The sequence below is a fragment of the Oryzias latipes genome, chromosome 8 (assembly GCF_053564925.1).
Source record: "Oryzias latipes strain Hd-rR chromosome 8, Olatipes_Hd-rR_3.1".
NCBI lineage: Eukaryota > Metazoa > Chordata > Actinopteri > Beloniformes > Adrianichthyidae > Oryzias > Oryzias latipes.
This window is the reverse complement of record NC_136244.1, coordinates 5,389,501-5,408,491: the sequence shown is the minus strand read 5'-3', so window position 1 is coordinate 5,408,491 and position 18,991 is coordinate 5,389,501. Positions and strand designations below refer to the sequence as shown.

Below are 18,991 nucleotides of genomic sequence, written 5' to 3'. Positions count from 1 at the left end.
TGAAAAAGCATTTTTTCTTCCGAGTCCGATCTTTTGAAAAGGGACCGCCGTCTGAACGGCCAGGCCACATGAATCTGACCCGTAAGTCATCGATATGCTACAAACGTCATCATTCTGTGTTGAAGTATGCGAAAACGAGAACATACACATCAACCACGGTGGACGATGCTGTTGAGACCAGTCAGTGGAAGGGAAGCGAGGTCACCAATTGGATTCCTATTTGGGGTGACACCTCTATTCAGGCCAAACTCTAGGGCTCTTATCGGAACAGGGCGGTTTTGTAAATATTTCCAGCGAAATGGCCAAGCATGGTGTTGAACCTTCTCCGCGATGACTTTTTTCTTTACGACCGTGGTCAAAAGCGCAGGGGACAGAAGGTGAATGCTCCCTCGGGGTTCACTTCCCCGGTCTGACCCTCACATTCTCCAGAGCGGGTTAATTAAGAGTCAATAGCATTTATTCTGGGGGAAACCTTCTTTTATCACAGTTCTCCTTCCTCTTTAACACACAACATGAATGCCCACTGCCCCTCCCATTCCCTATTCTCACAGTCTCTCCTGTCTCTTACACACACACACACACACCCGCACACACACACACACACACACACAGAGCCCCAGCACGTAAACATCCACCATTCCACAACAGTGGGTACAGACGATCCCGGCTCCAAAGCCTTCTTAAAATGAGAACATTGTAATTGTGCTGGCTCCTTTGTGAAAATAAATGTAATAATGCAAAAGAGCTCAGCTGTTGACAAAGGTGCTGATGCATGCTTTTATTTTCAGTCATTTAGATGATTGTAATGCCCAGGTCTCTGGTTTAACCAAAAGGTCTATCTCAAATCTACAACTATTGCAGAACTCAGCGGCACGAGTTCTGACGAGGTCCAGAGCACATGACACCGGTTTTTAAATCGCTGCATTGGCTCCCTTTTTGTTTCAGGATTGATTTTAAAATTCTTTTAATGGTTTATAAATGTTTTTATGGTCTTGGGCCTTCTCATTTAAATGATATTCTTTTTAAATATGAGCCCTCGTGGACCATGAGGTCCTCCAGTGCGGGCTTCTCAGTTGTTCCTGAGGTGAGGACCAAAATTTATGGTGAGGCTTCGTTCTGCCATTACGGCCCTCACCTGTGGAACAGCCTGCAGGCGAACCTCAGGGACTCTAGAGGATTTTAAGAAGAAGCTCAAGACCCACCTTTTTAGTCTGGCTTTTAGTTTACTTTAACTGCTAATTTATTCTTAGTTTTAGTATAGGCTATTTATGTATTTCATTTCATTGGATGCTTTTATATACGTCTTATGTCTTTAATTTTAGTATCTTATCATGATTTTAGCTTTACTATTTCTTGTGACGATCTTTTCTTCCAGGGCTTGCCGGCTTGGTCGGTGGTTTGTTGCTGCAGTTGTCGCCCTTGCTGGGGCGGCTGGAGTCGATGCTCCCATGACCAGGCTGGCTCCTGGTAGAGATTCCCAAATATTGTTTCCTCACAGCAGAGCCAAGCCATACTTGTTTGTTTGTTTGCTTATTTATTTATTTATTTAAAGTTTCATAGTCATTATTTTTTATACGTGGGGGCCATGGGTCATATGTTTTAACAGAGGGGAGTGGGAAGGGTGAAGGGCGGGTTGGGTTTCTACTGTAATACAGTGATCCCTTGCTGTAACGCGGTTTACTTTTCCCGGTTTCGCTACTTCACGGATTTGCATCGTGCATTGTGTTCTGCATTCTGATTGGCTAAAAAGTCACTCCGCTTCTTCTCTACCTGCGCGTCAATAACGCTGCAGTTTAATATGTTCATGTTTGTGAAACAGCTTGCCAAATTTACATTACGTACGTGCAAATTCTCTTGCAAATTGGAGTTTCTCTAAAACCCATAGAAAAAAGAGCGACAACAACTGCCTATCACTATGTTCTTCTGAACAAACACAGCTGCACCGCGGGCTTCAAAAGGAGAAAATATTGCAGAGGGGAGTCAGGATGCAGCGGTTCAGTCGGAAGATCAGTGAAATACACATCAGTTCTTATTTTCCGACTGTACTTTGTATTTTTTTCATAATCATTTTAAATTTTCTCCCGTTTAATCCAAAACTCGGGTCGCGGTGGGCGGGGCTAATCTCCGCGATTTGAAGCAATGAGGTATATCACTAGAGGAGACATCACGTGGTTCCTCATGGGAGGAGAGCACCGCCATCTTGGTGAGGTCAAGTTACTGCTGCAGTGCATGCATGTGAACACATTTTTTGCATAATGCCAGTTCATTGTGCGGGTTTCAACTGCCAAAATCAGAAAAATGAGTCCATGAAGGAGGAAGGTATATCATTTCACAGCTAAGTATTTTAATTTTTTTTCTTTTAAGGCTGCAGGGGCTTCATTAATAGAACAAATGTTGACATGCATGATGCTGCAGGGCTGTTATCAACATGCTGCATGATGTACATTTATTTTGCTGTCAATATAAATGTACATTTTATTTTGCTAAACCTGTAAACAGCATACTAGGCTATTTATACAGATTTATACATTTCTGACTCAGAGACTGAACTTTTCTTGCAGGTTTCCAATGGACTCAGACTTCAGGAAAAAGTGGATTTTGGCTGTCAAAAGAGTTAACCCAGATGGATCACTGTGGTACCAACTAGTAATACAGTCTAGATATGTTTAAAACATTTGTGGAAACACATTTAGATAACAGGTCAGACTGTTTGCTTGAAACCCGACACCATACGATCTGTGTTACACAAATTGATCACATGAATCAGTATAAATCTATTGTTTTTCTTTGTTGTTGTTGTTATTTTAGGGTAAATCTATTGTTCACTTTTGGACTTCTTTTTATTATTATTATTACTATTACTATTATTATTATTATTATTATTATTATTATTATTATTATTACTATTACTATTACTATTATTATTATTATCATTATTATTGTTGTTAATAGTAATAATAATATAATTATTTGTATTATTATTTATTGACTTATTATTTATTTATTGTTTGTATTGACTTACTATTGATTTATTATTATTATTATTATAACTATTACTATAACTATTACTATTACTATTATTATTATTATTATTACTATTATTATTATAATCATTATTATTGTTGTTAATAGTAATAATAATATAATTATTTTTATTATTATTTATTGACTTATTTATTTATTGTTTGTATTGACTTACTATTGATTTATTATTATTATTATTATTATTATTACTATTATTATTATTATTATTGACTTATTGTTGGGTTTTTCTAAATAATTTAAATTGCATGTCAAAGAGGTCTAAAACTTCTAAATGTTTAGAAATTAATTTTAAAAATTCTTTCTAATAATTTTTTTATTTGTAAGAAGTCCTGCAACAATGCATTTTCATTCAAGTTTGAGCTTTTAAGGCTGACTGTTTCTCTTCTTTAACAACAACAAATGATGTATCTATATATACATTATATACATAAAATATAATATATTTATATTTATGTATAAATATATTTAAATCTAAAAATATATACAGTTTATAAAAGCTACTTAGACACCACTAAAATCAATGGAAATCAATGTCATGTGGGCGTCGTCGACCTCACCAAGATGGCGTCGCGCTCCGCCACCGTCGGCCAGGCTTCTAAAGCGGGCGTGTCTCCTCTAGTGATATAACTCATTGATTTGAAGCCTTCTGTTCACATTGATGATTAAAATTATTATTTGACATTTACAGTACAGAAGTTATTTGTTGAAAAAAACGTTTCTAAAGTACTTTTATTTGTGAAACAAATGCTTGAGCCTGTAAAATGTTTTTTTTTCTTTTCAATGTATAATAGAGGATTTAATTGTATAATAATTGTAAAAAATAAATAAATTCCTGCTTCACGGATTTTGCCTATCACGGGTTCTTTTTGGAACGTAACCCCCGCGAAAAACAAGGGTTTACTGTATTGCGTTTTTTCTGTTTTTAATGTTAAAGCACTTCGAGCTGCGCAAATGCATGAGAAGCACTATTTTATAAATAAAGTTTGATTGGGTTTGATTTGACAACACTACTGCTGACATCAATTGCTAACGTTAGCTACTTCCGCAAACAACGAGTGACGTCGTTCACCGTTGACTACCTTTCTGCGCATGCGGGTCTCTTCTAGGTCATTTTCACACAGGAGATCACAAAAGTTTGCATTTAATTAAATTGGAATTGAGAATCAAGCCTTGCAGTGTGAATGTATCCTTTGTGTTTTCCATCCTGCAGCTCATTACCCAGCATGCCTGTGTTTGCTGGAGCTGGCTGATCTTGACTGGGAGTTTCTGAAAGCCTCCGATCAGCCAGAGAGAGCAGGCTGCCCTAGTTTCTGTCATCGTTCTGGAGAACGGAGGACAGATGAACCTGGAAGGTCTATTCATGGAAGAGATGGTGCTTGGCTGAAGAGACTGAAGAGGGGAGACGGTTTGACTCCCCCCTCAGCAGCTTCTGTGAAGCAGCTCTGACAGCTTCAGCTTTGAGTATGACGAATGAAGCAGACGTCCTCCTTTCTGTGTTTTTGCTGAAACCCAACCATGAAATACAGGTTTATGGACAACTGAAGGGGCCATGAGTAAAGAGAATTTAGGGTGATGACTTTCTAGGCGAAGTAGACCCAGACACTGGAACCCGGAAGGAAAACACAGGTGAGTTATGAGGTAAATCTGACAGACAGGGCTGTGGGTGGTGGTTTGTCCCTCATGGTGTTCCATAGGTTAACATTCATGGCCAGCACCTGTCTGTTGAGCTGTGATTGGCCCATGAGGCTGATAAATAGCATCTGTGGGAGTTCCAAATAGATGCTGGTTTCCTGGTTTGGCCTTGGTGAGTGATCTCGACATGTGGACTTTTTTTTTTTTAAATCATTTAAGTCCTATTACTAAAGATTTTAAGCATTTGAGTTTGCAACACAAACACAAGCGGCTGAAATGAGCTTCCTCCGTAGGGTGGCTGGGCGCTCCCTTAGAGATAGGGTGAGAAGCTCGGCCACCCGCGGAGAGCTCGGAATAGAACTGCTTTTCCTCCACATTGAAAGGAGCCAGTTGATGTGGCTCGGGCATCTAGTCCGGATGCCTCCTGCCTCCCTGGAGAGGTTTTTCCGGGTGTGTCCCACTTGGCGGAGGCCCCGGGGAAGACCCAAGACACGCTGGAAAGACTACATCTCTCGGCTGGCCTGGGAACGCCTTGGGGTCCCACCAGAGGAGCTGGAGGAAGTGGCTGGGGTGAGGGAAGTCTGGGCATCTCTGCTCAGTCTGCTGCCCCCACGAGCCGGTTACGGATAAGCGGAGGAAGATGAATGGATGGATGGAGTTTGCAAGATTTTAACTTGTATTTATATTAACAAGTATATAGCAAGCATGAGTTCTAAACCTGGGGCATGAGAGGTAACCTAAGAGTTTTTAAACATGTGTTTGTCCCAGGGAAAACTAACTCGTCGTTTTCCAGCAGAGTTGCCACTGCTGTTTTGCTTGGTGTTTATAGTCGTTTTTAATGTATTAATCACAGTCCGACACAAGACTGGATTTTCGGTTGACCCGCAGGACCATCGAGCATCTGGTGGAGCAGCTTTGGGTTCCTCACACTCTGGCGGGGGGGCACAGGAGGCACTGAGGTCCTGGTATTTCTTTTCTGGCTGGCGTTTGGCACATATGAGGAGTTTTATTGGAGTTGTAAAGAAGGTATTTGGATATAGTCTGTTAGGGGACCACACTCCAGATGGACAATGATGTGGTCATGGAGTTGACCAGCATGTGCTGCCTTACTCTGGAGCAACTCCCATTAGATGACAAGCTGACAAAATAAAAAAAAGCCAGCTTTTATTGTTTTTCCATACACGTTGTAGTGAAATTCTAATCTTCACGTTAAAATGTATTTGAGATTATTTTGAATAAACATTCAGGTAAATCTAAGTTTTTGTTGCGTCTTATGTCCTTTTTTTATTTGCTGTCTCCCTTTTTAATGATATGATCTGTTTATTGCTTACAAATCAGAGAACAGATCAAGATTGCATGTGATGAGGGAAGACTCAGAAAACACTGCAGCGACTGTCTGGAAATGCCTTGGGATTTCCTCTGAGGAAGTGGCATTTGAAGAGGAAAATCTGACCATTTTTGCTCAGACTGCTGTCCCTGTGACCTGATGTCTAAAGAAAATGAATGATGCAAATCTGTAAAAACACAAATTCTTATTGTAACACAAACATATCTGTCAACACATGTCATGGACAACAGAGCTAAAATGTTCGAAGCTCTCAAAAACTCTGTTTTGAAGACCCTTTGAAGTTGACATCTTGGTCACTGTGCAAAAAGTTCTTTTTGTATTTTTTGTCCCTGGAGAGCTTGGCCACAGAGACTACAAACTGGGAGATTGTGCACTCTTGACAGTTTACTGTCTCCTCCTGAGCTTTGTCCTTGGAGCTTCCATTTATAGATGGTAGCTTTTGCCCAGGAGGGTGTGCTGATGCTGGTGTGTGTGCTTTGCCTGGAGGCGGTGCTGATGCTGGAGGTGGTGCTGATGCTGTAGGGGGTGCTGGTGTTGTCAGGGGCAGGTCGTATGGGAATGAAATACACCCTGGATGGATGAGGAAGCAGCTGCAGGTTGCGTTTGGCTACAGATGACAGGTTTGCTCAAAGTTCTGCTTGGTGGTTTTGGGAAGGAGGTGGAAGATGGCAGAGGGATTTCTGTTCTCTTTTTCAGCTTTTTTGTTCCAGCAGTGCTTGGTATTGGTGCATATGTTAGCACAGGGTAGTCTTGTGGGGGCAGCACAGCTGGCTGATTTGGTGCTGGAGGTAGCTCCAAGGAGGAGATGGAGGTAGTCTTTGTGATGATGGACGGCTGCTTGGTGGCGTGGAGGTTCAGCAGCTTCTCCTGAAAGCGTCTAAAGTCTCTCACCGTCTTGCTGTTTATCTTCGGTAGAGGGATCCCCGCCTTGGACAGGATTGGGTCCTCCACCAGAAGACAATGCTGGATGCGTTCATACGCTTTTTAAGATGTTGGTCTTCTCCGGGCTGCTTTGAGAGCCGTGAGGTGTCCGCAGCCACAACAGTTTCACCAGTGTGTACATCAGCCTGTTGTTTTGGGCAGTGATGTCTTGCTGAGCTGGTGCAAATCGTTTAGCCATTTTGACCTTCTGGATAACGGCAGCTTCAACAAGATCATCCCTCTTGGTCCTGCAGTACAAGGTGTTGCCCCAGTGTGTCCTGTACAGCTGGTGAAACGTCTGCGGCTGCTTATCATGTTCCTCCACGGCGTTCCAGTCTTCCACAACCTGGCTTCTCTGCTCTGTGGTGAGGGACAGCTTGTTCTCCATCATGCCAATCTCCACGAGCAGAGAGCAGAATCTTTCCACTTCTGGAATCCAGGAAGAGGATTCGGACTGCAAATATCTTCCTGTTTTAAAAAACAAAAGTTAGTTTCAGAGAATAAAAAGACTTGCATGCAGGAGACTGTCTGTGCCGTTTTAAATATTCAAAAAGAAGCTACTCACAAAGGCTGGAGGGTGAGGAGTGGAGGTGTCGTGGCTGGTGATGTTGATGTGGGCTGGGGTGGCGTGGAGAACATCACTCTGCTCCTCGCTGTCGCTGTGGTAGGCCTCATCTTCCACTTCTGGATCACTTCTGGATCTGGATCCAGCTGACATGATGTCCTGCAGGGAAAAAGGTCCAGATTCCCCTGTGCTCTGGCTGAAGAGGTACTCCAAACCCAGGAGCTCGTTTGAGGCCACATCACAGGAGTTTGGAAGTTTTCTTCCACAGTCTCTCCAAACAGCTGCTGACAGCGTCTGTTGAGCCTGTCAATCAGAGGAGCAGAGTACGTCCTGTGTCTCCACCCTCTGCCTCCAAACACAGCATCTGCGCTCCTGTCAGAGTTCCACCGAGCAATGCCGCTTATCAGGTACACCTGATATGGACGTGCAGCACAGTGTGGCCCTGTGTGGTGACAGAATATTTCTGAAACCTCCTTTTAAATAACATTTCAAGTGCTGCTGCTGTGCACGCCAGAGTTCTACCTGGAATCATGTGTGGCAGCACTTTGTGGACCGTTGATCTTGGTAACATGAGCCACCCTATACATGGCCGGTGGATCTTGAATGCAGCCCAGATGCCGCTGCTGGCACGCCCACACTTCATCGATGGCCTCTATAAATACAGAAAGGAATTCAGAAATAGGGCAGTTCAGTCAAAACATATTTGACACAAACAGGGATGATTGTGGCCTTTTTTTTTTAGTTTGTTTTAATTTTAGTTCTGTTTTCATGTTGTCAGTCAAAATAGCTGCCTTTCATTTGAGTTAATGATCCTCAGTGTGTTTAGTTGTTTGGTCCTCAGAGAATCTTTCAACTGCTAACAAACATTCAACATTTAGCTATATAGTAATTGGATAGTTCACTAAGAAAGCTTTCTGTTTACCTGGTGTCTTGAAGAGGCTCACTCCGCTTTCATCCAGACCAGCTGGACCTTTCAGCTCCTCGATCGCCCCCTGGATGAGCTGGAAGGTTTCCTGCGGTCCCAGAGTCACCCTCCGCCGAGGTCCTTCAGCTGCTCCCTGGAGATGTGCTGCCAAATAACGCAGTCATCCGACAAAGACTTTAAGGCTTCCCCCTTAGCCCTGATAGCCTTTATCAGCAGATCCAGGTCGCTGCAGACTTGAACGCAGCGCATTTGGAGTGGCTGTCGGATGGCTGCGTCGAACCGGTGGATCCAGTGGAAGATGTCCAGACGAACCACCATCCCACGGTCAACCCAAGGCTGGAACAAAGTCTCCACTGCTGTTGGGCCTTGAGCGCGGCAACACCCCCGATCAATGTACAGGATCTTCGGAGCCGGTTGATTGGCCCGCTGAAACCTCTCCATCAGTCCTTGACCCATGAGCCTCTCCAGACAGCTTCTTAACCACCTGAAACATGCCATCGTTTGTCATCAAACCACAGCAATATGAGGTGTATTTCATCATAAGTTGTGAAAAATGACTGCAATATGTCTGAAATGGTAATACAGTAAAACTTTGAAATACTTTTTTGGTGGAATCCATTTTCAGCACAGTGCCAAAGGTGGAGAGGATCTGGTTCCTGTAGTGCTGCACATTGTCGGCCTCTGCCAAAAGAAAGGCGTGCCGCAGGAGTCGTGTGGAGGGTAACTCTCTGGAGGGAGGGGGAGGGCGGAAGGTGTGCCCCAAAGAGGAAACAATGCCACGCGGCTCCACGGTGCTCATCATAAGGATGGTGTACAGGTCCTTACGATGAAGATATTCTTCATGGTGATTTTCCTGGACCTGCCGCCACACCTTCACCATGGTGTTGCCCTCTGTTCTGTCCCACAGAAGGCGAACAACGTTCTTGTCCACGCCGCGCCTTGGAGAAGAGAGAGTCATCAGATGATTCATTTAAAATTCTTTCACATGCTGCTGGGCACACTCACTTGCAGGTGAGAACTGCAGGGAACATGGCTGGATGAGCCTCGCTGAGCTGGGACAGAATGACAAGATCCCATGCAAGCCAGCGCCCCACTGTGCCCCCCTCTTTATTTCTGGTTGCCTTCGTGCACGGTCCACAACACAAAACCTCAGTCAGCATTGTGTACCAGCTGGACACGTCACATATGTGGTAAATATGCACTAAACAGAATAAAACTAAAGCTGTATAGAAAGCCATTAAAGGACATTAGTATTGGATCTTCTGTCCTGATCACCTCTGCTTAAAAAAAAAAAAAAAAAAGGGGAGAAAAAAAAGGTGAGTCGTACCCGATGATGGTAGCCAGACTTGTAGAGGTGCACATCTCGCCCTGCACCTGCACAGGTAACACCCCGAGGACACTTGAGAGAGTACCTCCACACTCCCACAGGACGCCAGACAAAGACGCGGCTCCGGAAAAAGAGGCGTGGAGCTGGCAGAGCACCGCTGATGAAACCAGGAGGCTCCGGAGGGTAAAACCACATCAGGTCTGATTTCATCACCCTACTCCTTTTCAGATGGCCAGAAAACGTCTTTAAATATCTGAACGGCTGTGAACAGTCCTCTCTCTGTGTCCCCCTTCAGCCAGTTGACGTCAGCAGGCGGGATGCTATTGGGGTCTTCCCACAGGCGCACCCAACCCTCGAACTCCACCTGCATCGCAAATTATATGCAGGACATGTGATCTAGTTTGAATTAAATGTAAGAGATTTAAAGTAGTCATATGTACTAACTTACAGGTGAGTCACTCTGAGGCAGTTCCACAGGAGTAACGTGACTCTGGGATGTGGAGGCCAACCCACTGGTCTGAAGAACAGATGCTGAGTGCAGCATGGGCCTCGCACCACTGATCTTAGTCTGGGAGGATAGAGATGGAGAGGTCCTCTCTGGATGAAAGGGGGCAGATGAGGCAATATGAGGCTGGGAGGAAGATGCAGATGAGGCAGTCATCTCTTTCCGGGGGGGAAAATGAGGATGACCTGACCCGGCTGGCTGACTTCTGCTTTGGCTTTTTTGTGGGCTGGGATTCTTTTGAAACAATATCAGTAGGCCGACTACTGCCTTGGCTTGCACTCTCGGACTCCTGAGACGTCACTAAATCTAAGAAAGTAAAAATTTGGGATTAAGAAAGACATGTACTTATTTTTCTTTAACTCTCTTAGTGTCTTACCTTCCACAGCCTGATAATGCAGCCATCAGCTCAGCATCAGCAGCACATGCAGATGGATTGCCCATTTTCAGCTGTTGCTACAGTAGGAAAGCAAATGTTTTATTTCATTAAACTCTGTAAAGTTCAGTCGTGAAACATTACCAATGTGCAAATCAAACACGTTCTTTGCTTTTGGGCCGTCTGGGGCCACAACACTTACTTGTTCCTTTTTCTGTGATGTATTTTCGGAACCTCTTCATCTGCACGCTGGTGATGTGGGTCAGCAGTGTGTTCAACCATCTCCTCACCGAGCTGTTTGCTTTTTGTATCATCTCCCTCTCCTTTGAGCTAAACTTGTCTGGCCTGTCCTTTTGGGATGCATACTGCCGGTGGAGCTCCTACATCTCCTGAAAGGTGTGGTCTTCAAATCCTTTCTGGCCATAGATGCACCGGTCTATGTTGGCCTCAAGGAACATGGAGACTTGAGGGAAACTCTCTGCGTACTCCGTCAGGCAGTCTTTTATCCACTGGTTTCCTATGTCTCCTTTTCCAGTGGGGTTAATCAACTCCGCTCTGTGTTTGTCAACTAGGCTGCAGGTGGAAATTTCGATAAGTTTAGTCTAATGCAGACATATTTGTGTCATTCATCATTAACATTGCATGTGAAAGGTTGTGTAGAGTACCTTAAAGGTCATTTTAATGTTAAATACTTACAAATTCAGGTATCCAACATCATTGGCTACAAGCCAGTGGAAAGGGGCGTTCTTGTACTGCCCAAAAGGGAACACCAGCCTTCCCAGACACTGCTGATGGGATGGTGAAGAGATCCCTTCAGCCCACAGCAGTTTTTCTGCATGGCCCAGGGCGGTGAACTGATGGAGCAGCTCTGGTGGAAGTTGAGGGAAGACTTTTTTGGTCTCCTGATACAAACCGCCCAATTTTGAAGCCACAAAAATTGGCCTGCTGGCGATGTGCTGGGGCATTTGGGTTTGTGACCCGGATGAGAGTTGCCATCTTGGCTTGTGATATAGTCTGTGTCATAGAAGAGTAATAGGTGGTTACACAGGGTTTATTTGTTTATTTATTTGGAGCCCCATTACCTTCCACAAGTGGTCGCTAGTCTTCCTGGGGTCCATATGCAAAAAATACATACATTTTACCAATTTCACAAACACCGAAAATGATTTCACAAAAATACAGTGACTAATTCATCATATTTACCTTAAAAGCTTCACATGTTAAAATAAGTTAAAAAATGTCATTTTTGTACCAGCATATCAAGACACATAGCAACATATCAACATCAACAACAATACATTTCATAACAGCAAATCATTCAAATTGTTAGTTATTGTAAGTAGTCCATGTTTCTTAGTTTTAAAATCTTTTTGAAATGATATTTGTTACTAATGAGCCTTGTCCTTACAGACACTTGATTCCATGCAACAGAAGATTTAAACAACATGGTTCTTCTCATACAGTTAGATCTTAAAAAGGAACAATCAAATCACCAGAGCTGACCTGACGAGTTTGATATTGGTGACAATACCCACTGTATAAAACTTTGTTTACAAAATATTGGGGACATTTTTGGGTGCTGGCAAGACTTCAAAGTGTGTTTAATTCAAATATCTTTGCAACTTCTTTGCAAAATGCTGTATATTATATGTTTATTGTTCTTTTATAAATCCTCATCTAGGCCTTTAAAAGCATGTGCATGCACATACTGTGGCGATCTGACAGTTTGCATATCGCCCTGATAAAAATCCCCTGTGCAGGTCGGAGAGGAGAGGCGTGCCCTGGAAAAAGGGGACATAAAAAGACAGACGCACAGGATCTGGGCTGTGAGGAGTCGGAGAGAGGAGGAAGCTGAAAGAGGGTCTAACGCTCAACCCTGCAGGCTTCCACAACCTGAAAGACTGACATCTTCACTGGTGTCAAGCCAGCCCACTGTCACAGGCATACCTGCCGGTTACACTTGCTCAGCTGTATAATTTAAGTTTTTTTTCTTGCTTGTATATACCCTGGCGTTTATTTTGAACGTTTGATGTACAGTTTATTGTTCCTTGTTCTTTTGCTGTATGTCACTTTTGTTCTGCATCAATAAAAAAAAGCGTGAACACAGTTCGCTGTTGGTCACGTGGTGAGCACGGTCCGCACCACGTGACCAAAACAATCATAGCGGATGTCAAACTTTCAAAGCGATGAAGACGAGGTACATCTACACGTTTTCGCAAAATATACTTTATTGAAAAAGGTGTAAAATATATTACCGTTAGATATTTTAGTGGCCCGAGCGGACGAGTCAGAGATAAAGTCTTGTGCTCCGTACTGCTCGAGCGAGCTGGACCGGTGTAGGTACAATAACCGTTCGGCCTGGAACTACCGTTCGGGGTCCTATTTACTGAAGGAAACGTCACACTACGGTAGCCCAACTTGGACAAACTACGTAGAGGGGAGATCTGCTCGGGCTCTACATATTTTAATGTCACATTCCGTTTTGTAACCTAAAGTTATTTTCCTTCATAAATTGTGTCTGACAATATTCTTTGTAATTTTTATAAAAGGATTTTGCCACAATCCGCTTGTTATTCCAGCTTAAGTTCAGCCAATATGGCTGAAAATGTTGTTAGTACGGCTAGATGTTGTGCTTCCGGGTCCATTCTGCCAATAATAAAGCACTGGGCGAAGGGATTATAAAAACTATAAGCAAACATGCATTCAATAATAATCATAACAATAATAAAAGCACGTTTAGAAGACAATGTCGCTCTATAACGGAGCTTTGTTTGTTTACAGCAGACGTCATAATATTTTCGTCGTACTTTGTCCAGACCAATCACTATCTGACACGTCATCGGGACAACGGACAGCCAATCACATAATGTGACGTCAGCATTAGTCCCAGGACCCTGAAGGACCCCGAATGGATGTTCCAGGCCAAACGGTTATTGTACCTACACCGGGCCAGCAAACAAATGGCTAAGTATGTCGAGCCTGTGAGGTATTGGAGCCAGGGTGAGAGTGGGTTTTGTTTCAGCTTTTATTTTGTTACTTCCTGTATCTCACATGTCCTCTCATTTCAGTTTTCTTGACCTTCCCTCAGTGTGTTCACCTGCCCTCCCTGATGTGCGCACCTGTTTGTAATTTTTTAATCAATCCTCATGCTTAAGGTCTGCGTCTCCCCTGCCCTTGTTGCCAGATTGTTTTGTGCTGTTCACAGAGTTACATTAATCTTTTGTCTTAAGAGCGAAGTAACAATTAAATTCGAGTTTTCATTGGAAAATCCTGCGTCCTGCATTTTGTGTCCACCTTGTATCCTGACAGAGCCCTGCAGATACTAAGATAAGCAGCTAGAGGTACTGATATTTGAAAAAGCATTTGTTGTTTTCTGCAAGAACTACGCTAAAACAGAGGTTTTTATTTTACGTTGTGAATTGCAGATGCATTAACAACATGTGGACTCGGCCAGTTCCAGTGTGGAAATGGGAGATGCATCACGATAAGATGGATATGTGATGGCGGCGACGACTGTGGAAATGGCACCGATGAACTTCCAAGCACCTGCTGTGAGTATCCCATGACATTACAGCGTCTCCGCCCCCTAGAGTGTATGAGCTGCCTTTTTTTTGTGTATTTTTTTTTATATCTATAGTGGCAAGAACATGTAAACCTACAGAGTTCAATTGTGGAGACCGCTTTCACCTGTGTTTACCGAGCTCCTGGCGCTGTGATGGTAAAGCTGACTGTGAGAACAGAGCTAATGAGAGGGGCTGTGGTAGGCTTGCACTTCATCTTAATGCACATCTGCGCTCGTCTGCCTCTCTCTGACCTCTCAAACACTAAACAGTGTTTAGCCTCAGACTTGCGCTGCGAGAATGGCCAGTGCGTCTCAGCTTCCTTTGTGTGTGACGAAGATGAGGATTGCGATGATGGGAGTGATGAGGCCTCCTGCCCTCCCATCACCTGCAGCTCTGCATCCTTCCAGTGCAACAACAGCATCTGCATCCCTCGCCAGTGGGCCTGTGACGGTTACAACGACTGCCCTGATGGCTCTGACGAGTGGCCCCAGAGCTGCCACGCCGAATCCCCCGTGACGCTCGCCTCTCATCAGTGCCACTCGATGGAGTTCCACTGTGGCAGCGGAGAGTCCATCCACGGCAGCTGGAAGTGTGATGGAGATGCTGACTGCTTGGATGGATCTGATGAAGCTGGCTGCAGTAAGTTTGTGGTTCCAAACGTCATGTCCTGCATTTCTTCACTGCCCCTTTACTTACTACAGTTGCTTTGCCCTTAGCTCGCTCCACCTGCCGTCCAGATGAGTTTGAATGTAGCGATGGAACCTGCATCCACGGCAGTCGCCAGTGCAACCAGCAGTACGACTGCAGAGACACGACTGACGAATCCGGCTGTGTCAACGGTAAGAGGACCCTCCCACGCTCCATAGTCCCACTGAAAAGCTGTACCTTTTTCACTCATCATTTCATTTGGCTTGCACAGTGACCCGCTGTGAGGGCCCGGACAAGTTCAAGTGCCGCAGTGGGGAGTGCATAACCATGGAGAGAGTGTGTGACAGCAAACGGGACTGCAGGGATTGGTCAGATGAGCCTCTTCGGGAATGTGGTGGGTGCAGCTTTTCACAACTTTCTGGTTAATTACTAGTTTATGCATTTACCTCGGGTCCTGCGTGTCCTTAGAGTTGTAATTATATCCTCATAAAAAGGCCTCTTTTTCTTTGCAGGCTCTAACAAATGTCTTTACAACAATGCTCTCACATTTGCAATGGCAAATGTGCCTGCAATTGGTAGCAGGCACCACATATTTTTAGAGGCATCTGATAATTTTTTACTTTTATTTTAGTTTTTTACTTGAATAACTAAATAAATCCAATTATGCATTTGACCAATCAGATGGAGGCCTATTATGTTAGATGCTTGTCACCTATGTCGACGAGGGTCATTTGGAGTATAAATTTTGAAGTGTTGCAATGAAATGGGAATGGTTATTTTGCTATTTGTCTATATACCGCAAATTATATCGTTATCGCAATTTGAATCTCTATCGCATATCATGAGTTTTCCTCATACCGTGCAGCCCTAATCAAGAACATGTTAAAAAAAGGTAGCCTAAAAGTCTATGGGATTTTGGAATCATGACACCAGCAAGTACTTCCTGTTTGGAAAACCGGGGGGAGGGGTCACCTAGTCCAGTTCTCATATACAGTCAATGATCCGTACCCAGTCTTGCAATGGTTGTAATACAGTTTTGTGCATTTTTTCCAAATCTTTGAAACAGAAACATGGAGGTATGATTAAACAAAATCCTCCAATCCAATCGACCTGATGTTCTCCTGTGATGTCTGCTGATTTTTACAGAAAAATATGGTTTTGAGTCTGAAATGGACTGTTTCATGTGGAGATTACTTTTTCCACACAACCAGGTTCTCTGTGCTCAAAATTGGGGGTCAAATCTGGCTCTTACCCTTTAAAACCAGAGCTGTCACCGGTGACAGGAAAATAAACACACGCTCTTTGACCTGTCGCAGATCTTCAACCGTTTACGCAATTAATGGAATTCTAACAGATTCTGTTCGGCACAGAGAGAAAAGAGGCGTGCTTCTCTCTGCATGCAGCACCTTACATTAGTGAATAGTTTACGCAATTAACGTAAATCAGCTGAAAATAGCACAAACAGTAGTTTGCATGATAACGTTCAATTCGCTCAAAAATACCAGCTAAATACGAGCTTTAGCTGGTATTTTTGTTAGAACTGAGCGACTTTACGAGCTAAATCGGGACAAGGAAGTGAAGACTTTAACCACTTCTCATTGGTCAGACTGATGACATGTGATTAAGCCCCCCTAGAATGATTGGTGGAGACAGTTAAAGGGACGGGACTTTTCCAAAATACAGCTGAAGCTGCAGCTGAATCGTACCGTCATTCTTATCAAAATGTCTTTAATAAAATAAACGCAAAGAAAAAGTATTTCACGATCTTTTCTATTCCTAACTCAATGTTTTATCAGGGCCTGTTTGGATGAACAGAGCTGAAATCCTGGAGATGGGAAATGTGTTTAGATCAGTTAATGAGGGCAATTTCTGGTTGAAAAACACTGTGGTAGATGATTTAAACAATGAATTCATGTAATGTTTTTGCATTTCAGAGGCACCAACACCTGCAGGACCATCGCAGTCAGAATCTCCATCCGCCTCCACAACCCGTCTGCCTCTCAGGACGTCACCTAGAGCCACGTTGAATCCCAGACTCCACCACAGCAGCGCCGGTGGTGATCACCAGTACCACCCCCAGGGCTGTAACCCACACCACCCCAAGGTCACAGACACAGAGGACCACCAAGCCTTCAATCAGGAGCACCATACCACTCCCAAAGACCACTACTCCCAGGCTGATCGATCTGAAAGTCCTGCAGACCTTCACAGAGGCTCCAACCACCTCTCTGGGTAAGCTGTCAAAGCAGTTCATCTGCTGACGTTTCGCATTGACTTCTTTCTCAGCTGTACATAACAATCCTTTCCCTTTTAGAAAGCAAACGTGGGCTTGGTGTGACTCTTTACTCGGTCCTCCCTCTGGGTGAGTTGTTGCAGCAGCTGCCGAAACACTGAGCTGTTGCTCACCCTCAACATGTGACGTCTTACCCCCAATATCTGTTCATCCAACAGCGGTTCTCTCACTGTTGGCTGTTGGTGGCGTGCTGCTGTGGAGGAACTTCAGGTTGAGAAGCTCCAACACCATCCACTTTCATAACCCTGTTTATCAGAAAACCACAGATGACCAGGTGCACATTTGGAAAAGCAACAGCCTTGACGGTTACTCCTACCCAAAAGTAAATGTTACAAAAACTTTGTAGATACCGCCCTGCAAAATACTTTATCTAACATTCTTTTCTTTGCTTTTTGATCAGAGGCAAGTTGTGAGCGTGGACGAAGAAACCGACAATCCCACCTTTACTGAAAACTGAATGCTGTCATAAGGTGGATTTGATGATGATGATCAGTGTTTTTACCTCAAATGAACAAAGAGGTGAAGCCTGAATGTTCCAACCACTGAATCCTCACAAACAGATGGTTTGTCTGCAGCGCAACAAGTTTTAATCCCACAAGAAAACATCTGAATGCTCATCAAACATCATTAATTTCTCAGGTTGATTTTTCCTCTCTTGATGTTCAGACTCTGATAGTTGATGAGGGGAAAAGTCTTATGTTGCTGATCAGGGAACAGTTTTGGTTTATACACAACAAACCACTTTTCTTTTTTCAGACGAAGATGGATAAATTGTATTTTTAAAGCACATGAAGTCAAAGATGAATGTAACCTCACAGAAAACACTCATCATCATGTGGTCGTGCCTTGATTATACCATCCTCTGTCTGGGCTCCCAGATGTTCCCTCTGCATCTGTAAGAGCTTCCACTCTCCACATGCTTGTCGGTGGATTGGACAGAAACCTTTAAATGATTCTTTTTTCATGTTGTTAAAAAGCTTTGATGCCACCAAACCGCTGTACCGTGGCACATGTATTTGTGTCCCCGTCATGCCAGCATTCCTGTTCAAATGGCTCTTGGGTCTCCCCGGTGTTTGCGTGTTTGGCTTTTTTTCCCCTTCAAATTCTCCTTGTCTGGGAACAGGTACAGGGAGGCAACAACACCCCCCCCCCCCCCCCCCCCTTTGGATCTGTATTTGTGTTGTGGGAGTAAATAAGCATGAATGGTTGAAAAGTGAGGGTGAAACAACGGACGAGGGTTTCTGGGTTTGTCAGCTTGTGAGGACTAAACGGCACATGAATTCTGTTTCCATTCAGCTTGTAAATATGTTTATAAGTGTACAGAAATGTGTTCTGTACTGGTTTTGTTAATGATTGAATGTTCTGTAAATAAATGCTGCTATTTATTATAGAATTTGATATTTCTGGTTTTATCGTGGCTGCACGGTTGAGCAGTGCTTATCACGCTTGCCTGACATAGAAGACCTCTGGTTCAAGTCCCGGCTGGTGGACCTGGAACAGGACGTGCTCTGTCCAAAAAACATGCTTCATAGGTTAATTGGTTACTCTCCTCTTTTCTTTTTTTTTTTTTTTTTTTTTTTTCTTTTCTTTTTTTTTGGTCCATGTGTGGATGGGTGTGTGTGTGTAATTGTGGCCCTGTGACAGACTAGCGTCCAGGGTGTGCCTAGCCTTTGCCCACAAGTGGTTGGATAGGCTCCGGCAGCCCGTAACCCCGAAAGGGACAAAACGGATATGAATGTATCGATGTATAAGAATAAATTAAATTGATAAAAATGTAAACGTCAAAATAATTAAATAAAAACAATAAATCAAGAGGGGCGCAGAAAATGCCAGCAAATAATAAAGG

The 18,991-nt window shown here is 43.7% G+C and overlaps 2 protein-coding genes and 1 long non-coding RNA gene across 17 annotated transcripts in view; 2 read left to right on the top strand and 1 right to left on the bottom strand.

The window, feature by feature from the left end:
• The window catches only part of LOC144994242 (uncharacterized), a 123,318-nt gene that overhangs the window by 19,513 nt on the left and 84,814 nt on the right, over positions 1 to 18,991 (top strand). The gene's annotated exons all lie outside the window — the stretch shown is intronic.
• LOC105354665 (uncharacterized) lies at positions 6,195 to 13,038 on the bottom strand. 4 transcript variants are annotated; one of them, XM_078951325.1, is made up of 13 exons: positions 12,897 to 13,038; positions 11,338 to 11,655; positions 10,844 to 11,214; positions 10,645 to 10,721; positions 10,459 to 10,574; positions 10,212 to 10,360; positions 9,764 to 10,127; positions 9,442 to 9,557; positions 9,038 to 9,374; positions 8,434 to 8,920; positions 8,034 to 8,163; positions 7,512 to 7,924; positions 6,195 to 7,414 (listed from the first exon to the last, which is right to left on the bottom strand). In XM_078951325.1, the coding sequence occupies exons 7-10, from the start codon at positions 9,971 to 9,973 to the stop codon at positions 8,825 to 8,827; spliced, it is 759 nt and encodes a 252-aa protein (XP_078807451.1). In that variant the 5' UTR covers positions 9,974 to 10,127; positions 10,212 to 10,360; positions 10,459 to 10,574; positions 10,645 to 10,721; positions 10,844 to 11,214; positions 11,338 to 11,655; positions 12,897 to 13,038; the 3' UTR covers positions 6,195 to 7,414; positions 7,512 to 7,924; positions 8,034 to 8,163; positions 8,434 to 8,824. The 4 variants fall into 4 exon arrangements, with proteins under 4 accessions (XP_078807451.1, XP_078807449.1, XP_078807450.1 ...); XM_078951323.1 differs by having other exon boundaries at positions 7,512 to 7,953; positions 10,212 to 10,574; XM_078951324.1 differs by having other exon boundaries at positions 7,512 to 7,814; positions 10,212 to 10,574.
• Positions 12,651 to 18,538, top strand: LOC144981309 (uncharacterized). 12 transcript variants are annotated; one of them, XM_078951275.1, is made up of 11 exons: positions 13,510 to 13,641; positions 13,951 to 13,982; positions 14,067 to 14,192; positions 14,279 to 14,401; positions 14,474 to 14,843; positions 14,921 to 15,043; positions 15,124 to 15,246; positions 16,787 to 17,084; positions 17,167 to 17,214; positions 17,304 to 17,467; positions 17,546 to 18,538. In XM_078951275.1, the coding sequence occupies exons 3-10, from the start codon at positions 14,142 to 14,144 to the stop codon at positions 17,386 to 17,388; spliced, it is 1,221 nt and encodes a 406-aa protein (XP_078807401.1). In that variant the 5' UTR covers positions 13,510 to 13,641; positions 13,951 to 13,982; positions 14,067 to 14,141; the 3' UTR covers positions 17,389 to 17,467; positions 17,546 to 18,538. The 12 variants fall into 12 exon arrangements, with proteins under 12 accessions (XP_078807399.1, XP_078807398.1, XP_078807401.1 ...); XM_078951273.1 differs by lacking the exon at positions 13,510 to 13,641 and adding an exon at positions 12,651 to 12,838 and having other exon boundaries at positions 14,279 to 14,843; XM_078951272.1 differs by having other exon boundaries at positions 13,470 to 13,609; positions 14,279 to 14,843.